Source organism: Equus przewalskii, chromosome 20 (genome assembly GCF_037783145.1).
Source record: "Equus przewalskii isolate Varuska chromosome 20, EquPr2, whole genome shotgun sequence".
Lineage (NCBI taxonomy): Eukaryota > Metazoa > Chordata > Mammalia > Perissodactyla > Equidae > Equus > Equus przewalskii.
In genome coordinates this window covers 11572627-11598580 of record NC_091850.1, presented here as the reverse complement: position 1 = coordinate 11598580, position 25954 = coordinate 11572627, and the positions used below count along the sequence as shown (strand labels likewise).

The following is a 25954-nucleotide window of genomic DNA, read 5'->3' as shown; positions in this document are numbered from 1 at the left end:
GATGTTCACTAGACTTATTGTGGTGACCATTTTGCAATGTATACAAAGATCAAATCATCATTTTGTACCCATGAAACTAATATAATGTTATGTGTCAATTATACCTCAATTTAAAAACAGGGAAAAACCCTACGTGTGATTGTAATTCATTCATTTTCACAGCTATATGGTATTCTACCATATGAGTATGTCACAGTGTATTCAGTGCTGCTGATGGGTGTTTGAGTTGCCAGTTGTCTGTTACAAAGCTGCTTTAAACATTTTTTCATGTATCTCCTGGTGCATATGTGCACGTATTTCTCTAGGGTCCTCCTGGCTGTTCTCTTGGCATGAAAAGTACCCTTAATCTTTAAATGGAAACATTGGAAATCTACTTTAGAGTGGCCCAAAGCATCTTTGTGGCTTAGATGTTTGTGCCCTCTTTGCTATGGTCTAAGTAACCATGGTAAGTATCTAAGTAACTATATCAGGTTTGTTTTTTTTAAACTTTTTATTTTGAAATAATTTCAGATTTACAGAAAAGTTGCAAAGATAGTACAGAGTTCCCATATGTCCTTTACCCAGCCTCCCCTACTGTTAAAATCGTTCATAACCATGGTACTTTTATCTAAACTAAGAAGTTAATATTGGTACAACTATAAACTATAGGCTTTATTCAGATTCCCCTGTGTTTCAACTAATGTCCTTTTCCTCTCTGAGGATTCAGTCCAGGATGTCATATTGCGTTTAGTCATCATGTTTCCTTAGTCTCCCCTCATCTGTGACAGTTTATTGGTCTTTCCTTGTCTTTCATGACCTTGACACTTTAGATGGGTCAGGTATATTTCTAGAATGTCCCTCAATTTGAGTTGTCTGATGCTTATCCCATGATTAGATTGAGGTTGTACATTTTTTGCAAGAAGACCACAGAAGTAATAATGTTGTGCACTTCTCATTGCATCATTTCGGGGATGGTACACGATAATCAACATGACTTCTTATTGGTTAGGCTAACCTTTATCCCTTGCTTAAGGTGGCATCTGACAGATTTCTCCACTATAAAGCTTTTTTGCTTTACAAGAAGAGAGTCACTAAAGTCCAGCCCACACCCAAGGAGAAGAATTAAGCTCCACCTACTAGAGGGAGGAGTTTCAAAGGACTCCTGGATATATGCTAAAACCTCCATAGTTATGCATCTGGAGAGGAGATGCTTCCAGGCTATGCAGATACTCTGTTTCTCTTTAAAGCTTCACCCACTGATTTTATCACTTTTCAGTATATCTTGCCTGTAGCAAATATTACTGTGGTGTTCTAAGAATGATTTTTATTTCCCTCATTGCTTCTACATTTATTAATTGGAATTCTTCTGTAAGGAAGATGTGCCCCTTCTCCCTGTTGATTTATTCAGTAATTTATATCCATATGGACTCATATTTATTTTATTCTTTGAGTTATAATCCAATACTAGTGTTGTTTGTTTTGTTGTTCAAATAGTTGCTGCTAGGCCAATGAGACTCTTTCAGAAAGGGACAGTTCCCTCAATTTTTTTTTTTTAAAGCATTTCCTGTCTGGCACTACCAGTATTTTATTTGTCCCAGCCCTAGAAACAGCCATTTTTCCAAGAAGCCTTGGTTCCCTTTTTTGGAGAATGGTGTTTAGAAACCAAGATCTGGGCATGCCTTGTTTTGTTAAATAGCTGTTTGTCTTGAAAAAAATTTAGAGACTTCTTATGGTTTTTTTTTTTAAAGATTTTATTTTTCCTTTTCTCCCCAAAGCCCCCTGGTACATAGCTGTGTATTTTTAGTTGTGGGTCCCTCCAGTTGTGGCATGTGGGATGCTGCCTCAGCATGGCCTGACAAGTGGTGCCATGTCCACACCCAGGATTCGAAACGGCAAAACCCTGGGCCACCGAAGCGGAGCATGCGAACCCAACCACTGGGCCACGGGGCCGGCCCCTAGAGACTTCTTATGTTAGACTCATATGTTTATCTTAAAAGTCACTTTTTTTTTCTGTCTGAAAGAAAAGTGAGATTCATATGGTGACAGGTAAAAAGTTAACTCTTTCTCCTTTATATGGGCACCAGGGATTAAAGGAATCAGGCATGTCACTTATTTCTAGTAATGAGAAATAATTTTAGAATTTACCTTTTCGAGTTGATGGTGCTTTTTTTGGTAGAAAACTTGAAAAAGTAATTTATTCGTTTTCTCTGTTGTTTTCTGTATAATTGAGAACAATGAAGCAAGGACCAAAGAAGGGCCCCTAAAGCTGCCAAGCTGAATCCACCAGTATCCTCAGACTGCAGCTTAAGCACCTCGCTTGCAGAAGAAAACCTCAGGGCTGGACGCAGCCCTCATTTACTCTGTTTATACACAACTCTGACAGTGGTGGTTATCTAGTTTCCAAACGCCTAGAAGATGTAAACCAGCATTTTAGAAGAACGAGAGAAATTAGATTTTTTGATACTGTTTAGGAAGTTAGGGAAGCATTTGCTATGCTTTTGAAAGATTTTCATTAACCTGGTAAAATGAACATGCTGGTTTCGGGAATAAACCTTCCCTCAGTTTTTCAGGCTGAACCTTTCGTTCTTAAGAATTACTGAGTCAAAGTTTTTGAGCCTACAGTACTACTCCTTTAGTAAGGTCATGATCATGACAATCAGCTCCTCATTTGATCTGATGATGCTACCTTATTCTTCCCTTAAGGTATCAACCTTTCATTCCTGATTTTCTTTCTTAAAAATTATATCATCAGTATGACTGTTAGATGAGAATTCAGTTTCACAGAAAGATTTACTGTATTAGAGGCCTTCTCAAAAAGAATATATAAATATAATTTTCATATATTTATTTAGGAAAAAAATTTGAGGACTAATCATTGAAGAGAATGAGTAAAGTGAGAGTCCTTAGTTTTTTAGAAAATATTTTAAGGCTAATAATTTTGTGGCCTTCCTAAATTTTTCACTTCTTGTTTAACAAAATTCTGAATTTTGATATTTAAAAAAAAGAATTTGTAAACTTAGACTGGTGCTCCTAGTAGATCTATAGAGCTGCCCCTAAAGAAAAAAGCTTTATTCTTGGCTCAGAGTAACTGCAGATGGTCCCCAGTTAGTTTCTAAATGGTCCAGGTGGAGTTTGGAGTTGCTGGGAAATATAGCTGCCACAGAAAAGATGCTCTTAGCCTTTTCAAATGAATTTCCTCCTGTTGTGCACATGTATCTAAAGGTAACTTTGAGAGTGGGGTGAAGGATAAGGAATGAGGCAAGGTACAAATGTGTTTCGCAAAGGTTGAAAGTGTGGGAAGAATGTGAAGGAACAAATGTTAGGAGAGGGAGAGAAATGAAAGAGAAGGACCAGTTAGACCAGTAAAAGATACTGCTGTAGCTGTCATTTATCATGTGTTTGCTTCTCTTCTCTCTCCCCTCCTTTACAATCCTAACATTTATGCATTTTCTAAAGCAGGGAAATAAATTTCTGTTGGGGCTGAAATCTTTTCCAATTTCTGACTAGCTTTCTAAGTAAGCAAGAAGAGGCAAATTCATTTCAACTTCCAGCAGCAGGGTTTGTACTCTGCCAGAGAAATTAGTTTGAACTATGATGAAACATTTGCTAAGTTAATGTGCTTGATTTATTAATGTATGGCCACTTGCCTTTTCCTCAAAGTTCCAGATCCTGAAAACCAGTCGCATAGTTCATTTCTCAGGTCTTTTTGTTTTAAACTTGGGCTTTTCCTTGACCGTATATATAATATATTTATATTTTCAGCAATTAAAGTAGCTTTTATAAACATAACAATTCTGATTGATTAAAGAAGTAGACCACATATATTTTGACTGGTCCCTCATGTTGTTGAAGTTCTGTGTTTTTATCTGCATTTAATATGTATATTATTTTAGTTTTATGATGAAATAGAATAGTAATCAGTCATTAGATCATATACATGGCACAGTTATTTATCATCATTTTTCCCCTTTAATTCCCATTGAAAACCTCTTCTTGGATTATTCTTGTTTCATCATTTGACACCCAGTATTATGTGGGCTCTATTTAAATAGGTCCCCAAGCATGGATAATATAGTCTCGAGCTTAGATAAGTATGGTGGCCTCCAAACATGTGGATCTTTGGATAGGTATTGCAGTTGCCTCTAAACGTCTTAGAAATAAACTGAATATACATTTTAAATATAATTAAATTGTTCTAAAAAATCCTTGAAAGTCCATTATAAACCAAAGAAAACAATTATTTGAGGCAAAAGTCTAGTTTTTCATCCTGTATTTTGGATGTGAGTATATATATTTTGGTTGCTTTTGATTTGTTTGGAATCTAAAAAGTTTAGAGTTGGAGGGTGTGTAGGGACATCTACACGGATGCCCTTAACCTAATAAATGAATGGGTTACAGATTACAGATCCCGAACTCTGAAGTACCCTGCATAATTTTGTGCATATTTGGGGGCAGCGTCTATTGCCCTTTTTCAGGTTCTCAAGGGATCGTGACACTCCCCTTCCAAAAAAAAAAGGGAAGGTAAGGGACCACTGATCTAGTCCTTTAACCTCCTTTGCAGACATGAAAATGAGGCCAAGGACTCAAGGTCACACAGCTAACTAATAGCAGAGCTGGGCCTAAAACTCAAGTCTCCTTCCCAGGTCAGTTCTCATTCCGTTATATCGACAATCCTCAGACACGTTATTTTTGATTCAGAAACACACTTTAAGCGACTATGTACATAATGGCTCCTTAGTTAGCCCTCTTTCAGATTTGAAGCCATTTGGGTTTACATTTCGTGTTTAAAATGAACAGTAGTGGGGCCGGCCCCATGACCAAGTGGTTAAGTTCGCACGCTCTGCTTCACCAGCCCAGGGTTTCGCTGGTTCGGATCCTGGGCGCAGACAAGGCACCGCTGGTCAAGATATGCTGAGGTGGCGTCCCACATAGCACAACCAGAGGCAGGCACAACTAGAATATACTACTATGTACTGGGGGGCTTTGGGGAGGAGAAGAAGAAGAAGAAAAAAAGAAGATTGGCAACAGATGTTAGCTCAGGTACCAATCTTGAAAAAAAAAAAATGAACAGTAGTCAAAAATTTGGCACAGGAGTTCTCATGTGTTTTAAGTTCTTAAAAGATTTTTTTTAAATCCTAAAGTTTGGTAACATCAGATCATCACTATTCATAAACAGCTTTATTTAACACTTATTTGATATTGCAAGAAAAACTGTGGTTAGAACCTGGGCCAATACCTGTGTTTTCTAATTCTTTCTATAATGTTACCATCACCACATTCAACAGAAATGTTCTCCTAGGCTAAAATGGGATGAATATATCTGTTCATTTACATTGTAAACACTATGCTTTCAGAATAAATAAATAAAATCCAATTGTTATTTAAAATAGAGTATATTTATTATTAGTGTTACTAATGTGAGATTCGGAAGTGTCGCGCTTAAACAGGGTTCCTAGCTACATTGAGTTTAGTTCTCACTGACTGTTCCTTCGTGTGTGCTTCCTGGGTGAGGCACATGGATCGTTTGTTCTCAGACTTTGTTATCTCGCAGCTTCTCACACTAGAGCGCTTTGGTAGAGTGTTCAGATTTTGTTTAACCTCTCTACTAGATAAACATTTTACTTTTTCATTCTTTCATTTACTTGCTCACTCAACAAATTTGAGCAAGTGTCATACGCCAGGCACTGTTTTAGGTACTTCTAAGTACCACCAGGATCTTAACAGTCCTTCCTTCAAGGGACAACCACGTTACTGTTTCTTTGTATGATGGAATAAACTCTAACGCAGTATCTGCATGTTAGACTGTCTCGGGTCCTCTCTTAAAGAGATATTTGAGCTTTGCCACTCATGTTTTGAGGATTTGGGGGTACAATATTGTAAACACTTTTCTTGACCATTATGAGTAAAGAGTCTGTGGTATTTTGGTTAATCAAATACTAATAGGTATTTCTAGTTGAAGGAACTCCAGATGAACTTTTAACAATAATTGTGCAAATAACAACGTTGGCGTGTTTTCCGTTGTATTACATTATAAGAAGGTTGACTTTCAACAACAGGCTTTCTTTTCCCGGTAAATAACTTATTCTGTAAGAGTAGCAAGGGGATATTAATGATGAGGCTCCCCAGCCTTTAAGCCACACATGGCCACGTGGCCTTAAGTTCCTGGAGAAAAGTCGCAAAAGCCTGTCAGTTGGCTCATGCTGATCTGTGATTTCTGAGCTCTCAGTGGAGCCTTTAGTTCTGTTTAGCAGCCCTACTACTCATCTTGAACTGTTTGCTTTTTCATTTCCTATAGCTGTTCTAGATCTTTTACTACCATTCTTCTTCCAACTTCTAGCAAATAGAGTTCAACAGGAGTCCCTTTATTCTATGAGTTCTTAGAGCTGTTACCATTCTGCTGTGTTTTCTGAATCTCCAAAAGGGTACTGCTTTATGTAACTTAATCCAAACTTATATGACTTTAGACACCTCTCCCCCCTTTGATGAATACCTGTTAACATACATAGAACACAGTTTGGGAAATGGGAGTCTGTACTGTTTCTCATCTTAATTATTTCTGAATCCAACTCTGATCTGACTTCTTAGCTATCAACTGCCCTATAATCCAGTGACTTCTCAGAACTGGAACCCTTGTAATATTCTTGGAAGCTTCCCTGGAGACTTGTACATTGCCTACTACCATGTTAGGGGATTAGGGAAGTGGTTGCTGAGTGGTGTAGCCACTCATGTTCATAGTATTTAATGGGTAGTAAGGGAAAGAAGATAAGTGAAGGCAGATGAGGTGATCCATTTGTTTCATTTCATTTTCAGTGGGCTTTCTTTTCTGTTTCTATATTATTCTTTATTTTACAAAGTTTGCATAGATAAACTTCATCTATATTTATTCAATCTGAGATTTTGTTTAGATTAGGTGTATATTTTAGATATAGAACACACAAAAAAGATATGCCTTAAGATCTCAGTTATAGGCAGGTGGTTAACAATTAGGTAAAAATTAAATGTTTACTTGCTTTTATATTGAACTTCAAATCTTTAAAAAATTTTCCCCACGTGCCTGTGACATAGATGTGACTGAGCTGTAGCAGCATTTATCCTTTCTCTCTCCTCTTCCCTGAGTCATAGCTTCCAAGTCATTTGAGATGACCATTGCTTCACCTCTGTAGCAGCCACGGCAGGTCAGAGATCTTGTGTGAGTGAGTGTGGCAATCACCATCTTTCATCTTGTCGTGGGTAGCTCTCCGTTACTGCTGCCTACCTCCATAATTTTTTAGAAATCATGTAATATAGTCTATTTCCCTTATTTAATACATGAGAAAGGAAGAGAGAACAAGAAAATATTAAGCAACTTGCCCATGGAGCTAACATTTAGATAATGGCTGAAATTAGAAGCAGGAGCCCAGTCTCACTCTGTCTGTCTTACCTTGTGCTGTAACCCATCTTCTCCTCTGGAATGCGGCTGAGCCGTAAGGACGGCTGAACATCCATGGGTTAAGGAGAGCCTGGGAGTGTCCTGTTGCCATAGTAGGCTGGGCCAATCAGTAGGGCAAAGCCACATTGCTGGCTGTCAGTGTTTGCACTTGGTGTGTGGTTATTACCAGGCTCCCAGAACATGCACTGGACACCATTTATGTGGTACATTCTTTGCTCAGGAAGACTTTGAGCACTTTTTCAATTTTAGTGAAAGCACTTTTTTTTCTTATAAGTAATTTATGTTCATTGTAGAAATTTTAGAAAAAAACATTTCTCCCAAACCAACCAAAACAAGGAAAATAAAAAATCATCTGTAATCACACTGCTCCAGGATGTGGTGGGAATGTCTTAGTAAGTTTCATACCCATTTGAGCAGATGAACTGTCTCTTTGTTTCTTTTTTATCCCTGCGTACTTAAGGAAAAAATGAACCACTTAGCCAAGGTATAAATACATTCACTCACTGTTCTTGAAGACGTCCACTGAGCAGAGCGGATTGTCTCAGCTGGGTCTCACAGACAGGGAGGTAGCGCTCCTCAGAGCCCCGGCAGGGCTAGTGTGCTTTGGGATTCTGCGAAGAGGGCCGGAGCTCTGCCTTCACTCTGCCTGTCGGGCCATGAATTACTGAAAACGAAAAGTTGTGGTCACTTTTTCTTCCATAACAAGAACTGCGAGTTTCCTTACTGTTGCATCCTACTTCCAATTAGTCTCCAGCTCAGTGACCAGCAGACTTGAGCTGTAAAAATAATTTACATACCTTGACATGGAAGGCAAACATTAAGGATAAAAAATGTGTTTTACCTTTAGTAGAGAGATCTTCAAAGGTAAGAGTGAAAAATTACCGTCACCGTGGCTAGAAGTTATTTTGAGACAAAATTAAGTCTTTTAAGTCCCATTCTTTTCTCTTCTGTTTGGAATCAAATCACTTTTTAAGAATGTACTACATAAAATGGCAACAAATTAAAAAAACTGGTAGTTGCATTAATTTGGAGGTATGACTATATTAGGATTACTGCAACAACAACAAATGGACCCTTGTCCATTATTGTAATAGGAATGCTAGCCTGCTTTTGGGAGCTTGGCATTTCCAACAGCGTGCGCACTCACGCTGATGGGCTAGGGTTTTAGTGCACATGTTGGAAATGCCAAGCTTCCAAGAGCATGTGACATTTCTCTTACAGTAGTGATGATGGCAGGCATTCCATAAAAGGAATGCTTGTGGGGGTTTGCATACATTGTCAGTTGTAATCCTTACAGCAGTCCTACAAGATAGGTATTATTAATAATCCCTTTCTATAGATGAGAAAATTGAGGCTAAGCTACTTGTCTAAGGTCCTATAACTGAGATGTGTTGAAGTTAGAAGGAAAACTGATCTTGTCGTATACAGAGTACACTTTGCCTCAGGCAAAAGATGTGTTGCTGAAATAGTTGCCAGTATCTTTTTTCATTAATTGGATTGTTTTGAATACACAAAGAACCCTCAATTATGAGGAATCCCATGGGACATTGTAAAACAGTCTCTTTGTAAAAGTACTCTCTGATTAATCATTTTTTAAATTTCTGTATTTTAATTTAGATTTTTAATGAACATTTTACTTAAAATAGGAGGATATAGCTATAAGTATTAACGATTGGGATAGTTATACGTTTTTGCTATTCTAATTTTTTTTCATTTATTTTTCTTTCTCAATGCTCAGACCAGTTTAATATATCATGTCTGACTTTCTGGAATAGGGAGTATTTAGGTTACATAAACGCTAGAAATTGTATACATTCTTTATATCACAAGTTATATATTCTTTACTGTTCTGTTTACTATGTTTACTTAAATATATTTTGACTAGAAATCCTTGTTTAGACTGTCATTCTAATCCTCTAGGTCAGTGGTCCCTCGACCAGCAGCAGCAGCGGCAGCAGCATCTGGGACAGTGGGGTGGGGCCAGCAGTCTGTGTTAGGAGTACGTCCTCCGGGTGATTCTCATGTACATTCCAGCTTGAGAAGCACCGATCTATATAGTCCACATACCAAGAGTGTAAGAGGTTTGTGCGTTCTTTAATCTAACAAATGCTTCTTGACTGTTTCCTCCAGGACAGTCCTCTGGGATGGGGATGGCACAGACCTCTGCTTCCAGCTTAACTCACAGTATAAGAGAGGAGTGCACTCTTAGAAATAGTCTTTAGTTAAGTTTAAAGTATCCTGGGCTTGGGGCCAAAGCGTTTAGTTGTTTGTGACTTCTACAGCGCAGGGTGGGCTTTGCTTGGAACAGCCCCATGAGTTCCTTCATTTGACATAGTTAGATGGACCTGGCCCGTCCCAAGAGCTGTGATGAGATAAAAGACTGTGCCCTGCCTCCAGGGGTCCTGGAACTTAGCAGTGTTTACTCAAGTGTCTGGATCTGGTAATTTGCCTCATCCTTTTAATCATTTATGCGTTGATGTGGAAAGATTTTATTTGTACAAGTTTATCATTTGGATTTTAGAAAACCCATGTTCCTACCAGTCCTTCAAAGGCTGACTTCATACTGAGTGTGTCCTATCACTCCTTCTCTGAGAACCTCAGCATCTTCACCTGGAAAAAGGGGACTATGATGCCTACTTTGCAGGATGGTTGTGAGAAGTGAGTGTGTGAGAGCCTGGGCATGGGTAAGGCATTAGGAATCCCTTAGAGCCAAAATGTGGGGCTCCTGTTAGGGTTGAGGGGTCGGGCCAGAGCTCCAGGGTGTTGGTGGAGGAATTTGACTACTGAGGCCTGCATTCTCCCCTCCCGGGTCTGAGCACACTTTTCTCCTTACCTCTTGGCCTTGGTAGACAGAATTATTCTCCAGAGTTTCTCCTTCACCTTCCTTCCTAAAGCAGACAAGCATTTTTTTTTTTTAAAGATTTTATTTTTTTCCTTTTTCTCCCCAAAGCCCCCCGGTACATAGTTGTGTATTCTTCGTTGTGGGTCCTTCTAGTTGTGGCATGGGACGCTGCCTCAGCGTGGTCTGATGAGCAGTGCCATGTCCGCGCCCAGGATTGGAACCAACGAAACACTGGGCCGCCTGCAGCGGAGCGCGCGAACTTAACCACTCGGCCACGGGGCCAGCCCCAGCAGACAAGCATTTTTGAAGGCTGTTTTGCTGTAAGCAACAACAAGAAGTAAACAGGTATAAAAGGATCTTCTCTCCCTTATGCCATTTAGACTGGGCCCTGGGAGGTAAGCCAAAGGTGTGTAGAGGGGCTAAGAGTTGGTGTTTGGGCACCAAAGGGCTCTAATAAACTTAATCTGCTCTTCAGAAGTTGAGGACCCAGGTGAGAGGCCAAGTGAGGGAGGGGAAGAGGAGGGAGCACTGAACTGTAGGGGCAGCACTGGGGGCTCTGTAGGCAGAACCTGGGAGCCCGGCTCGTCTGGCCGTTAAGAAGGGCAGAAGGCTGGAGCTGCTTCGCTTTATTCGAAAAGGTTGGCATCAGAAAAGTGGAATTTAAAAGATGCGGCAAATAATTTAAGTTCCTAAGCACTTTGTGTCTGTACAGCTGTGCAAGGAACTCAAATTCTGCCTAATTTGTTTATCACCCCTCTGGCTGCCCACCCAGAATATGAGGCTGGGCAGTAGTTATTCCCCTCAGATACACATGTTACAGTACAGAAATACATTCTGGAAAATTACTTGATGGTAATCGTGGTGGTAGGGGGAACCCTGTAATTCAGAATTTGGGATGACATGGAGTGATGTGATTTTGTAAAAAAATGCAACCCGGACTCCCCTCAAACTAATGCTCCAGAAATGCTAGGTGCCCACTGCAGGTAGCTGAATTAGTGGGTGGTCTTTTTTTTCAGAAATACTTTTAAATAACTGTCTAATGCCATGGGTATACAACACAGTTATTCTGATCATAGGGATCCTTGTATGAAATGGAGTAAGAATCTACATTAACGAGAAATCAACACCGATACTGAACAGAATGCCGCTGGGAACTCTTGGTTGGGCCCATCCAGTGCATGCTCCGTAAATTTTTATGTTGTTTATATGGTCTGCTGTGGTTTACAGTCTGGTCTTTGCATTAATTTGCCATTGTCTTTCTCTCAAATATTAATGAAGTGTAGGAGTGATTCTATTCCAAATAGGCGTTTTTAAGGTGGACTTGAAAATAAAGCTTTTCCTTTAAAAAATAATTTTTCTCAGAGACGGAGACTGCTTCATTAGTGATTGCTGGCAAAATCTCCTAATGTCTTTCTATAAGCTGTTTAAACTGAGTATTAGAAATTAGGGCTGGAGGATTTAATTAGCTAGCTCACAGGATGCAGTCTCTTTTAATTTAGGATTTCCCTTTGAGAAAATTATGTAGTTGAAGAAGGAATATCATATTTTAGACAAGCTGGTTTTGGAGTTGAGTTTATTGCCTCCATCTTGGGCCCTTAGTGTGTCTGTACTGCTGATCTGGAAATTGTGCTTGATTTGAATTAAAACTTTTTGTTAGATTGCAACATGGCGAGTTGGACGGTGTGCAGTAGTTCTCAGAGCTAGGAAAGGTAAAGTTAGGTTTTTGGAGGCAATGATTAACCCATCTCTTTTACCAGGGACACATAATCAGGTATTAGTTACTACAGATTTAGCCAATGCAGTGGGTTTAGTTAAGCAATGAATACTTTGTCATGAGAGTGTTAAATGTTAACACTTTTGCATTTTTAGCCTCGGCTTTAAAAAAATACAAAAAACCTCTCAGAACCCTTGCCGCCCTTTCAGCCATAACATTACATTACCTTGGTTTCTGCCTTTAATTTCCCTGGGGGTTCTTTTTATTTAGGAAAAGGGTGAAAGATGTATTTGTGTGAGTACTACACCAGTGCTTCTGTTAAGTTCTTTTTCAACAAAGAATATGTTACTTGAGCGTCTCATGCACAGGGTGCATATTTTTCTGAAAAGAATGTGCCCTGAAAGCAGTAGTTTTTAGTGTGTATTAATTTCATGTCTACCAGTTTATTTTAGCTTAGAAATTTTTTAATGCTTTGAGTTGTAACCATTTTTCAGTTAATTGAGCACATACACATATATGCACAAAATGGCCAACCTTTAGAAATTCTTTTTAAAACAGTTGTCTTTCCAGTCTGATATTCTGAGTCTCCTTGTCTCTTTTAAAATGCAATTAAAATCTAACCTTAGATATGGAAAATCAGCTTTCAAGGAAAGCTTATTTTAGAATATCAGTGAAGAACTAAATATTAACTTTCTAGAAACCTTAATTAATTTGAATATGTGTTCATGTGTGAGAAATTCACCCCTTCAGTGTTTCTCTGCTGATTCTTATGAACTGCTGGCCTCCTGTAAGATCCAAGTGCAGATAACGGCATTTCAAAGAGGATTTGGAGAAGAGGAATTATTTCTTCCATTTCTTAGCAGCACATTATAATAGTGGTTCTTCATCTTTCTGTTCTCTTAATTCTTGAGGACCCCACAGCCCTTTTGTATATGAGGATTATACCTATTCATATTTATTGTTTTTTTTTAAAGATTTTTAATTTTTTTCCTTTTTCTCCCCAAAGCCTCCCAGTACATAGTTGTGTATTCTTCGTTGTGGGTCCTTCTAGTTGTGGCATGTGGGACGCTGCCTCAGCGTGGTCTGATGAGCAGTGCCATGTCCGCGCCCAGGATTGGAACCAACGAAACACTGGGCCGCCCGCAGCGGAGCGCGCGAACTTAACCACTCGGCCACGGGGCCAGCCCCCGTATTTATTGTTTTTGAAATGAAAGCTGAGGAAGAATTAAAATATATTTATTAAATAACAGTAATAAATTTATTAACATAAATAACATACCTTTATAAAAAAAATAATTGTAGTTCCCAAAACAAAAAATATTTTAGCGACAAGGGTGGCCTTGTTTTACATTTTTGGAAATCTCTGTGGATGTCCCTGGACCAGACTTTGAGAATCACCCCATTATAAACTTTAGAAAGATATATAGTTACTCAAAAAAATCTCTCCTCTAATATTTTCTAGTTTTTCTGTGTTTGAAAGTAACACGCTTTCACTATATTCGCTGTTTGTGTGTTGGCAGAACTTAATAGGAAAATGGGGAGAGAGCTGGGTTGAGCCAGAGGCGTAAGTGACTGAAGTTTTTTGGTTTTGTCGTCAAACAGCATTGACCCTCCTAGTGTGCTCTCCTCAGCTCAGACGCTCTCAGTGGCCACTCGGAGTTTCCAAGCTCCCTCCCGAGTGAGTCCCCTCCCCCCAGGAGCTCAGTAGCATAGGAAAAGGAAGTGCTGTGGGTGAGGGAATGTCCCCCTCCCTTGTTTCTCCAGCTGGGAAGGGAAGGAAAGGGAAATAAAATTTAATGAGCACTTTTACTATGTGCCAGGTGCTTTACATATGTTATTTCATTCTAATCCCCAAAACAGTCCTAGGAGGTATTTCCAGCCACATTTTACACACGAATGGAGCAAGACTCAGAGAGGCTCCATAACACATCCAGAGCACACAGCATTTAAGTGACAGACCTGATCCGAATCCAAGTCTCTGTGTCCAAGGCCTGCACTGCGCTGTGCCTTGGTTTCGGCCTTTCTTGAGTTTCTGCAGATTGAGAATGTGATACTAACGTTTTCTTGGGCTCTTTGGTGACGTGGTAACACAATCTGACTGCCCTGTGGGGTTTGCTCTGCCAGGATTAATTTATCTGTGACAGATTGTTTTGTGAAGTCAAATACATTTATAAGAAAGGTTTATGTAGTTTCTTCAGTTTTAGTTCTGTGAAAATAAAACAGTTAATTACCCATGTTGTACCACAGAGTGCAGGATTACCTCTTTTTGTGTCCTTAGTTCTGTCATATAGAACAGCTAACTGTCCTAGAAGGAAATTTTGCATTTGCAATCCTAAAACAGCAGCTGGTCATCAGGGTTTGTCAGAACTTTAAAAGGCAAAATCCATTTCAGGAACATTATTTCGTTTCAAGTCATCTGGTACCTAAGAGAGAACACCAGCTGGGGATGGGGAGGAGAGGGTGGAGGAGAGATGTTTTAGAGCCGTCTAGGGATTTTTGAGGGAGGAATATTCTTCCCGCTTCTCCTCTGGGTGCTCTGGTATGTTTTAGGACCCACAGAGAGTGAGTTGGTGCAGTTTCAAAAAACGTTTCTCAAATTGGAGAGGCCAAAATAGATGACTACACAGTGCTAAAGTAAGGCTTGATGGAGTTCCTCCATACTGACTCAGCATCTCATAGACTCAAAAATTAATATGCCAGCCGTCCCTCACATGTGTGTGTGTAATTCTCCTGTGTTTAAAGGAAAGCCTCTCACCTCTAGTGACACCGACCATCTCAACCTAAAAGTAAGGGGGAGAAACCAAACAGGTTTCCGAGTATTAAATAGCTGCCACAAGGTTAGTCAGATTGGAGGTGCAGCTGACCCAAGGGCACAGAATTTTCTATGAGAAAGGCTAGCGGTCTAGGAGCGGAGTAATGGTGCTAGCTGATAGTGGAGCAGAGCCCACGGCAAGAATACGGCCGCTGCAGTCCTCTGTTATGGGGAGGGCTGCCCCGCTCACTTGGGAGCACCCTAAATGGTGAGCTGATTAGCATGGCTTAGAAATATTTCCAACAAAAATGGTTGGAACTTTTAAAGGATTTTGGGTGCTTGAAAGATAATCCAGAATTACTTGGAAAATGAACATTCATGAAATGCCTTAATCTTTGATGGTAGCATATTAATGAAGTGTTCCTTTATGACACATATATACTTTATTTGTGCCCTCACCTATCTCTTGAATTAACTTGTTTTGAAGGTCACAATATAGTTAGCTTTTTAAAAAACTTTATGAGAATAGTAAATGTTCAATGTAATGAAGTTGGATAATATGTGGATTTTCCCCCAGCATAATTGTGTGCTCTCAGGATTCAGTATACTTAATTCCTTCTGACTTGTCCTGCTCATATGAATGAAGAAAGTCATTTTTGTAGACCTGTTTGAGGGCTTCAGCAGTTTTCCTAAGGCCTTCTTCTTTGATAGTTGTCAGTCTCTTTTGAAGCAACTGTTACGTTACCGCCTTACAGACTACTTAAATACTAACTAGTGTAACTCTTTTTTTATAAGTGGTCCAGCCCAATGAGTCCTGGATCTTTCCTTCTCTCTCTCTCTCTTTTTTTTTTTGAGGAAGATTAGCCCTGAGCTAATAACTACTGCCACTCCTCCTCTTTTTTTGCTGAGGAAGACTGGCACTGTGCTAACATCCATGCCCATCTTCCTCTACTTTATATGTGGGACACCTACCACAGCACGGCTTACCAAGCGGTGCCATGTCCGCACCTGGGATCCAAACTGGCGAACCCCAGGCCCGAAGTGGAATGTGCAAACTTAACCGCTGCGCCACCAGACCAGCCCCCCTTCTCTCTTTTTTTGTTTTTTTAAGGTGTGCTTTTTTGGTGAGGAAGATTGACCCTGAGCTAACATCTGTTGCCAATCTTCCTCTTTTTTTTTTTTCCCTCCCCAAAGCCCCAGTACATAGTTGTATATCCTAGTTGTAAGTCATTCTCGTTCTTCTATGTGGGATGCTGCCGCAGCATGATGACCAGATGAGCTGTGTGTATGTCCACGCTCAGGATCTGAACCGGCCAACCCTGGGCCGCTGAAGTGGAGTGCGCAAACTTCACCACTCGGCCATGGGGCAGCCTCTAGTTTTTGGATCCTCAGTTGTCTTGGCTTTGCCTGTGATTGGAGAAGCTCTCCGATATCCCTTTTGTGGAGAGACAAAGACGTTGACTTGGCAGGCAAGGAGAGATGTGATAGTGTTAAGCTGGGATAGATTGATTTTATAAATGGTCAGTTAGTGATAACTATTTTGCTATAGGGATAACTGGTTTCTTTGTACACATATATATGTGACAAGTGGAAAACCAAGATCCCTTGTGCTAAATGTACAGAATATATTTGAGAACTTTCTGGACTCTTTTTTATGATCCATTGTGGTTTTTTGGTCTTAATCTGTGCCTGTCCCATAGATTTTTAATTTTTGTGGGTTTATAATGCATCCTGGTTATATTATAAAGCAAGACTGCCCTTATTAGTCTTCATTTTTGAAATTTTTTTGGATGTTTACTTTTTATGTGACTTTTTCCTCATGGGAAAATACATAAACAATTTTTTTAAATATGATTACATTTACTATGAATATTTTCTTTAATTGTGGTTTTCCAAAAAACTTCTTGACCAAAAGAGCTAAAGGAGACCGGACTATGCATTCTGAAACAGTACTCTCTGTAGGAGAAATGTAAAGGTTATCGTATTACAATTCTCACACTGTGAAACAATAATAGTACTTGTTTTTGGGGGATGCTCTTTTTAAATTGATTAATTTGGTAAAAATTATTACAACACTTTTCTCTTCCCACAAATTCTTGCTGAATGTGAATTATAAGATGAAATTATATTACTCTGAAAGATTTCTTGTAAGTTGAATAGTGTGTCTTCCAACTCTCTGACGTGATTTTCCTCCCTTGAAGGAGACAATAAATGGAGTTCAGATGCCCCACATGTGAACTCCAGGCATCATCTGGCTGTCATTCTCATGTCACATCTCTGTAGCTCCATGTGTAGCCCCTCCCAGAATTCCCATGTGGTAAAGATCCTTCTCTTTGTGAATGAAGGGGGACTCGAAGATATAGTGGCCTGCTTGATGAATTTTACTCAAGTAGCACAGATAGTGGAAGGCTGAGAGAGAGCCCAAGTCTTCATTTTGTAGCATTCAAATTTCTGTCAGACACTCAAAATCCTGAGGTAAATCCATGTCCTAGAGATTCCCAAAGGGTTTAAAGTTTATCTCTGGTCTCTGTATGTGGCTTTCAGAGAGGGAAGGTGGAACTGAATGGGTATGCCAAAAAATATTTAGGATAACCTTCCCACATGTTTAGGATTTGACCTCTGATCAAACAGGCCAGGACTGACTGGTGGCGGTGGGAAGCAGTTTTCGGTTGGCTGTAAACTGTAGTTAGAGCTATCCAAGGAGGAATTGTCGCCTGTGGGGGTTTGTGTCTCATCTCTGGACCGTTATAAGTAGCAGCCAAATGGCCATTATTCAGGGAGGTTTTGGAGGATCCCTGTGTGGTTCTAGGTTTAAGCTACAAGGCCTCTAAGGCCCCTTGCCACTTGGTGATTTTGTGCACCCGTGTGTGTGAGCGTGTTTAAAACCTTACCTCTGTACAGCCTTGCTCTGTATGATAGGTAAGAAACTAGCCATGTGAGCTACTTGACTGTGGTGTGTATGAGATTTGGTGGGCTTTGCCGTTCTACCAGCAGATACTGCTCAGAGACGTTGTTACACTGGGGCATATGTTATGCATGCTACAGAAACGATTATTAAATAAAAAGATTTCTCTGATCAATGCTTGTGAAAGGAGCTCCCCTCAGAGTCGCAGTGTTGGTTGGAGGAGGCTAGAGGCTGCCTGGAATAAAGGTGGGAGGAAGGGGGGAGTTTGTTGAGAAGAAAGCTGAGCTGGCCTATTCTACTTAAAAAAGTTAAAAAAGAAGAAGAAGAAAACCACTGATCTAGGGGATTTTTGTCAGGTATACCACAGTTTCAGAATATTGATGGTTTATTAGTGCTGTGATCTGACAACTTCCTATAGGTATGATGGTGGTAAATACTGCAATAAGTGTTTTCATACGGCTGTGTAAAATACTTGAGCATGTCTGTTGAATACCATTTATTTTGTACCTCTAAGGTGTGAGGGGGAGGGAGGTTTGAGTGGCCTGAATGTTTTTACTTGAAAGTAAAAGCTGTCATATCTTTTTCTTGCTGCTGTCAAGTATTCCACATTTCACAGAATGAGAATACTTCATAGCTTCTGAATGCAGAAGCTCAACTCTCTCCTCCCTCTCTTTCATGTAGGTTTCCACTTGAGCGGCACAGTGACAGAACCTGCAATACAATCGGAGCCAGAAACTGTTTGCAACGTGGCCATCAGCTTTGATCGTTGCAAGATTACCTCAGTGACCTGCAGCTGTGGAAACAAGGACATATTTTATTGTGCCCATGTTGTGGCACTGTCTTTATACCGCATCCGCAAGCCAGATCAGGTCAAACTGCATCTTCCCATTTCCGAGACTCTCTTTCAAATGAATAGAGACCAACTACAAAAGTTTGTACAGTATTTGATCACAGTGCACCACACAGAAGTTTTGCCAACTGCTCAAAAATTAGCAGATGAAATTCTTTCCCAGAATTCAGAAATCAACCAAGTTCATGGTGAGTAGAATTCATTCTGTAGATTTCTTCTCTGGATTCTTTTTTGTTTATAGATTCAATTCTGCTGCATAAAAGTGAATTAAATGTGAATTAGGTCGTCAGCATTGCTCTCAGGCAGTTGAGAGAGACTTTTAAGTTTAGTTTGCATCCTGAAACATCCATTTTGAAGTAATTTGTGCATCCCACTAGATACCAAGCCTTTCATGCTCAGAAAAATCTCTCATTTGTTATAGCTTGGCTCTTATACTTTGACATTTGGTAAAATTTCATCAAATGCCAGATAGTAGTTATGGAACACTTAGTCATTTAATTCAGCCTTGTCAGCTGTTATCAGTAAACTGACTTAATGCATACTCAGAACTTTTGTTCATTTTCTTTTAAATTTTTTTTTCCCAAGGCAGGAAGTTTCTGACAGGATGCCTCATATTAAGAAAATAAATTATTAGAAAAATATTACAGCTTGTTTAGAGAGAGTTTAGGATATGAGTGTCATTGAGTATAAGAAATCTCCAAAAGAGTTTCTTTTAAGTCTTTTATACGTTGAAGATCTTATCTCATTTATTTGTAAACACATTTATCAACTTTTTATTTTGTGCATTCAAATATGTTGACTCACAAGAATATATGGGCGACTTTTCAGAAATAACACCCACAACCTATTTCATATAGTACATTAATATAAGATAAATAATATTGCTAAATATAGGTTGATGTACTTTTAAAACAGTTAGACATAATTTTTAAAATATTTATAAACATGTTGAGGGGCCAGCCTGGTGGTGCAGCAGTTAAGTGTGCACGTTCCACTTCTCCAGGGCCTGGGGTTCGCCGGTTCGGATCCCAGGTACAAACATGGCACTGCTTGGCACGCCATGCTGTGGTAGGCATCCCACATATAAAGTAGAGGAAGATGGGCACAATGTTAGCTCAGGGCCAGGCTTCCTCAGCAAAAAGAGGAGGATTGGCAGCAGATGTTAGCTCAGGGCTAATCTTCCTCAAAAAAAAAAAAGCATGTTGAAGAATGTAACAGTCTTGACTAAGCAGTTCAGGGACCTGACCTTTTTGCTTTCTTTAGTTATACTGATTTGAGATACAGGACCTGTCAGTCACTCAGCCCTATTCTGTTAGGTTTTCCTCAAAGTCATTATTGATATAGCAGATACGAACATTTAAGGAAAGCAGTTTGAGATCATTTCTTAGAAACTTTCAAAATTGTGAGAGAGAACCTGCAGAAAAGAATGTGAATGTGCAGGTTAACAAAGGGAACCAACATCCTGCCCAAGAAATAGACCACCCTCAGCACTTGAGACGGTTCCATGTGCCTCCTGCTAGTCACAGGCTCCTTTCTCTTCCCCATGGTAACCACTGCCTGATTTTTATGGTAATCACTTCTTTGATGGTTTGTGTTTTGTTATTGACATCGTTAAACGCTGGCTTAGTTTTATCTGATTTTAAACTTTATATATTTGACTTCTTTCACTCAAAATTACGTTTATAAGATTTACCCATACTGTCTCATGTACCAGTTTCATTGCCTTAGAGTAGCACTGTGCAATAGAAATATAATGTGAGCCACACATGTAATTTAAAATATTCTAGTAGTGTCATTTAAAAAGAAACAAGTGGAGCCAGCTCCATGGCCTAGTGGTTAAGTTTGCCATGCTCCGCTTCGGCAGCCTGGGTTTACAGGTTTGCATCCCAGGTGCAGACCTACACTGCTCGTCAGCCATGCTGTGGCGGCGACCCACGTACAAAGTAGAGGAAGAGTGGCACAGATGTTAGTTCAGGGCTGATCTTCCTCAAGCAAAGAAAAAAAACCCCCAAAGACAAGTAAAATTAGTTTTAGTAATGTTTTATTTATCTCAATATATCCAAAATGTCAGTTCACTTAATAAGTACCACACTATTCATACCTATCAATTCAACAAAAATATTGATATGTTATACTTTTTTCCCTTGTATTAAGTCTTTGAAATCTGGCACCTATTTTACACTTAGAGCACATCTCAAATCACACTATAGCCACATGGTGAGTGCTCAGTAGCCACATGTGGCTAGTCGAGACCATATTGGACGGCACAACTCTGGAGTAGTCTAGGTATGAGAACACCAGTATTTGTCCATTCCACTGTTGATGTCCATGCCACTTGTTTTGAATAGAGCTGCTGTGAACATTCTTTCACAAGTCTCCTTGTTCTGTAAGATACTTTTAACGTGCTTTTTATGTCAGAGGAAAATCCACAGAGCCATGTTTTCTCTGGTGTTCCCCATACCAGGCTCAACTTTATTACAGTAGCTGTCATAAGGTGTGTAAAGCATTCTACTTGATAGAGTCTGCCAGTGTTAAATAAGAGGACTGTAAACAGCTGTGCCCCAGAAGTATCTGGGACCCACCAGAGGCACATGCACCCAAGGACGTTTTCGAGTAGGCTCAGGCTCTGCCATCTGTCTCCATCTCATTGCCTTGTGAAAAATCAGCGCAGCTAATGATCATCTCAGAGATTTCTCAGGAGCCTATTTGTGGCTTTTTATTAAATTGTTTAGTGGAGGCAGAAGACTAGGATATACTATTTTTTCAAACTTTTATGCATTCTCTTTTTTTCCTTCTTTTTTCTTAATTCAGTTTAATCCGTTAGGGTCACTTTGTTCTCTGAGTTTTAGCGTAACCAGAGGTCCACATCAACAATCAGATGTTTGTTCTGCATTTGTCTTCCTTGTTTTGAAGGATAGCAGCCCCCAAAGTTTATCTAAAAGCTTTTAAAATCCATCTCCCTGTGCGAATAGTGGGACTAATGAAACACTGTAAACTAAAGTTGGATGTGAGAATGTATTCACGTGACGTTTTCTTTCTTTCAGAGTATCTAAAATTAGAAGAAAAAGATATCTAAGGAAATATCAAGGGCAGAATGCAGGTTGGCTTTAGACTATGTGATTTTCAAATAGCTTTTATATGAGAGCAGCTTCACGAGAGCCATGAGCGGGAGCAGTCTATTCCGCCAGCTTTCTCTCCATTTAACTTATCAGCCTGGAAATGGGCCAATTACATGAGCTGCCTTCCTGCCTTCCGTTCTACTGTGACAAGTGGTTAAAAAAAAAAAAAAAGAGGTAGGAAGCAGGCCCTGACCTTAAGTGATGAGATGGGAAATCTGCTGCCTGGGGCTTATTTTAACTGTTAGATTGATGGCTTGGCGTAGGGGGTGGGATTAAAAATGTTTTGCAGTTATTTGACTACGTGGTCCCACCTGCCTCCAAACATCTGTACATAAAGCATTCCCTAATCTGTTTTTAAAGCAGTGCTTTGTTCTGTAGTTTTTTGGGTATATTTTTTCTTTGAGAAAAATGTCTTGAACATGAATATTGGGAACAGTGAAATTTTTCTCTAAGGAAAAGCATCACTTTTACTTTCCTAGATAAATAGGGTTAGAATGGGATTTAGATTTGATTATCTTAGTAGGTATCCTAAACAAAATGAGGTTTGGCTTATCCAAATCCTTTTTATAAGAAAGTCGTAATATAATTTATAAGTAAATACAAACTATGTTGATAACAATAGGTTTTTCCTTTTCCTTGTGAGTGATCCTAATGCTTCTTAAAATTCTATTGGTTGCTTTTCCTTATTATTTTGAAATATTTTATTTTTAAAAGAATTTTATCCTGAGGAATTAAAAGCTTTTTCAAGTCACATTGTTCCTCACAATTTCCTTGTAAACTAGGTATTGCATGTTTATAATTGTAATAGTTTCTACATGAAGAAACCGAGGAGAATGGGTTAGTGACTTAGCCAAGGTCACAGATTCAGTGAAGGTAGTTGGAATATAGACTTAGTCATCATAATAGTTCAGTCCTTCGCAGTAGCCTTTTTTACATTCCATCGTATTTTCCTAAAATTTCCCACAGAATTTTGATTAGATTATAAAATTAGCCACTGTATGCTGAATAGTGGCTGTACGATAGTTAATGTTAATGGCCCTCTAAGGAGATTGCCAGTTGTAGTTCTGCGTTTTTTTAAGCAAAATTGTTTGCTCTTGGTTTTATATTCGAATAAAACTTTCCAGCTTCCATATTCTGAAAAAAGAGGCTGATGTCTTTGCTAAGTACTTGTCTGGAAATTTACTGATTTCTAAGTGCTAACTCATCTCTTAGTTAATTTACCTCGGCCTTCACTGGTCCTTTATGCTTCCGATTAAAGGAGCTGTATTATAGATCGGTACACTGTAGCACAGGGACAGCACACTGAGCTTGAAATCTGGAGGCCTAGAGTCCAGTATGTCTCTGCTGTGTGACCTGGGATGAGATTCATTTTTCCTCATATTTAAAATGCTCATAATCTTCTCTAACAGTGTTGAAAGAATTTTAATGATATAATATATACATGTATGGTAATACTAATGAAAAGGTAACCAAGTTTACCTCATGTTGGGCGTCCGTTAGTACTCATAGTTAAAAAGAAGAGAGAAGAAACTAATTGGGGGGTGGATGATATTTGGAGGTCAGTTTGTCTTCCCCTGACTTTCTGGTACGTATTTCCTCTTCTGCTTCCTCTCTTGTGCTCGCTCTTCCTCTGAGCTCCCTATGTGCTAGCTTGTGCTGGGAAGACTACAACAAAGAGGGACAGACTGAGAGGAAGCTGTGACATTGGTCCTGACTTGGAACAGAGGGAAAGGGGAGTTATTTCAGTGGCGCTTTCACTCCCAGGAGTAGGCTGGACTCATCTCTCACTTCACTGCCGTGTACCCGGAGATGCCATCTCAGTCAGCCAGATGTAGAAGGGATATACAGTTATGCACCACATAATGATATTTTGATCAACAATGGACCACGTATGTGACAGTGGTCCCATAAGATTAGTACCATGTAGCCTACGTGTGTAGTAGGCTACACCATCTAGGTTTGTGTAAGTACACCCTATGATGTTCGCACAACGATGGAACTGTCTGATGACACGTTGCTCAGAACATATTCTGTCGTTAAGCAATGCATAACTGTATTCACATGTCAGATGAGCACTGACACATGATATCTACGATCTTTTCCACCTCTGGTCCTGTGCCTCTTTGGTGGTACTCCTGCAGAGGCACAGGAGGCGCCTAGGATCCGTACTGCAAAGGTGTACTTCCTGGAGTTCTGTCTAGGTCTGCATTTGTGTCTCCTTCTCCCATCAGACGTGTCAGTTGGTTTGAGCATGGTTCTTATAAAACCAACACCATAAATTCCGTTCATTCCTGCTTGTCCTGCTTAATTTAGCCTCTGAAAGTCTCTGTGTCCCAGCCCTTATATATCAGTCCATTCAGGCTCTCCCAGATATTACCAAACAAACAAGCAGACCTACTCAGCAGTCCCAGTTCATTGTATAGCTTATTTTTGCCTGATTGTAAGTTCCATCAGGACCGGACTATGACCTGTGTGTCTTTGTAGCCTCCTAAGAATAACACTTAAGACGTGATAGGCACTCACAGTTTGTTAAAGAGTGAGTCAATGCTGTCATTTTTCATTCTTTGGTAGTTCCATTCCATCTCTTCCTTTTGTTTCCCTGTGGCTGGTCATGTTCATTGTAATTGGGCTTGCATTAGCAACCGGTTTTTGTAAGTATCTTAGGGAGATAATTTGATTATTGCAAGCATATCTTTTCTGTTGTAGAACATTCTGGTGTTGACAGTTGGTGAAACAAAGGTATGATCTCCTGATGGTCAATATAATTAGCAAATATATTCTATAGGAGAGAATTAAAGTTGCTTGAACTATTTTATCCCAAAGTGCAGTCCTGTGAAACTTAGAAAAAAATAGGACTTCATGTTGGAAAATTTCTAATATAGAAGTCTATGAAGATAAGAAAAGTCCTCATTGGTTCCGCACTCCCAGCAGCTCCCTTATTCCCCCAAGGCATTCACTGCTGCTGGTGTGCTTTATATGCTTTGAGACAGTTTTCTTCATGCATACTTTTTTAATTTTTTAAAAAACAATTTAGAAAACATTTTTCTGCAGTTTTTTTTCCCTTAATACATCATAAGTATCTTTTTATGTTAGTGCCAATAGGCCTATTACTGTTTTAAATGTTGTATAGTATTCCATAGTATGGATATATTTAACCATCAACCTACTGAATGATTTTGAAGTTGTTTCCATTCTTTTCGTACTGTATGCAGTGTTGCTGTGACCATCCTGTGTGTGTGTGTGTGTGTGTGTATGAATTTGTACGTGTATTTTTGAATAGTAGATTCTTAGTAGTAGACATGTCAGAACAAGTGGTATATACATTTTGAGTTTTATAATTATTGCCAAATTTCCTTCCCAAAATTACCAGTTTCACCTTTAAGTTTTAACTAAAACTTGATGCTTCTGTAATATGATTTAAATGTTTTTTTTTTTTAAATTACTATCATGTACAGGTGATACTATTTTTTCCTTCTCATCAAGAAACATTTCACTTTAGCAAAAGAGAAGTAATCTTGGAACTTATGTCTCTTAGTTTGGGGGAATCACATCTCTACCCCATGAGGAATTTGCTAGGGTAACACGGAGACAGCCAAGTTACTTTTAGCCCAGTACGCATCATCCTTTGTCTTTTGACCTCCAAATCTTGCCTTCCCTCACTCCCTATAGTTATCTCTGATACTACCCCAACTCACCTAATTTTTAAAAGATTGTTGCCAGCTACAATCAGTTTCCTCGCCAGCCCTCTCCTTTAACTGACCCTAAGTCTCTCCATGTGGGCCAGATGAGCTTATTCCCATCTCCCCACACATGGGCTTCTCATCCTTCCACTGTAAGACTATTCAGAGCATCTAAGAGCTTAGAGGTTCGACAGCCTCAGTTAGAATACTGGTCCCATTGCTTTCCAGCTGTTACTGGGGACAAGTCACTGAATCTCTTCAGGCCTCAGTTTTCTTCTTTGTAAAATGTGGACAATAAATAGTGCCAATTTCATAAGGTCGGGAGGGTTAAAGGAGGAAATATGAGTTGCTGTTACCACCATCATTGTGATGGAGCCATTGACATGAGTCTCTACAGGCAGTGGGAGATAGTTGAGGAAAATATTTGTGAACCGGGTTTTTAAAAACAGCTTTTAAAATAGCTTGAGCAAAGCATTCTTGAAGCTTGTCGACATTATAGATCTCTTTTAATAAATCTGAAGAGTTGGATTATGTAAAAATGAGACTTTATGAGAACTTTGCATTTAAATATTTATATTTGTGTACCAAGTAGTTGTTAATACATTTATTAGCGATGTAATGGAAAAAGACTTACTGTTATGCACTCTGTGTTTATATTCGGCGTTTTTTAATGAGCATTGGAGA

At 39.4% G+C, this 25954-nt stretch overlaps 1 protein-coding gene across 1 annotated transcript in view; it reads left to right on the top strand.

Annotated features, from left to right (window-relative positions):
- The window catches only part of ZSWIM6 (zinc finger SWIM-type containing 6), a 184986-nt gene that overhangs the window by 95828 nt on the left and 63204 nt on the right, over window positions 1-25954 (top strand). Inside the window, exon 2 of the mRNA XM_070587511.1 lies at window positions 18303-18659. Within this exon, the coding sequence (XP_070443612.1) occupies window positions 18303-18659 (357 nt within the window). The remainder of the gene's footprint in view (window positions 1-18302; window positions 18660-25954) is intronic.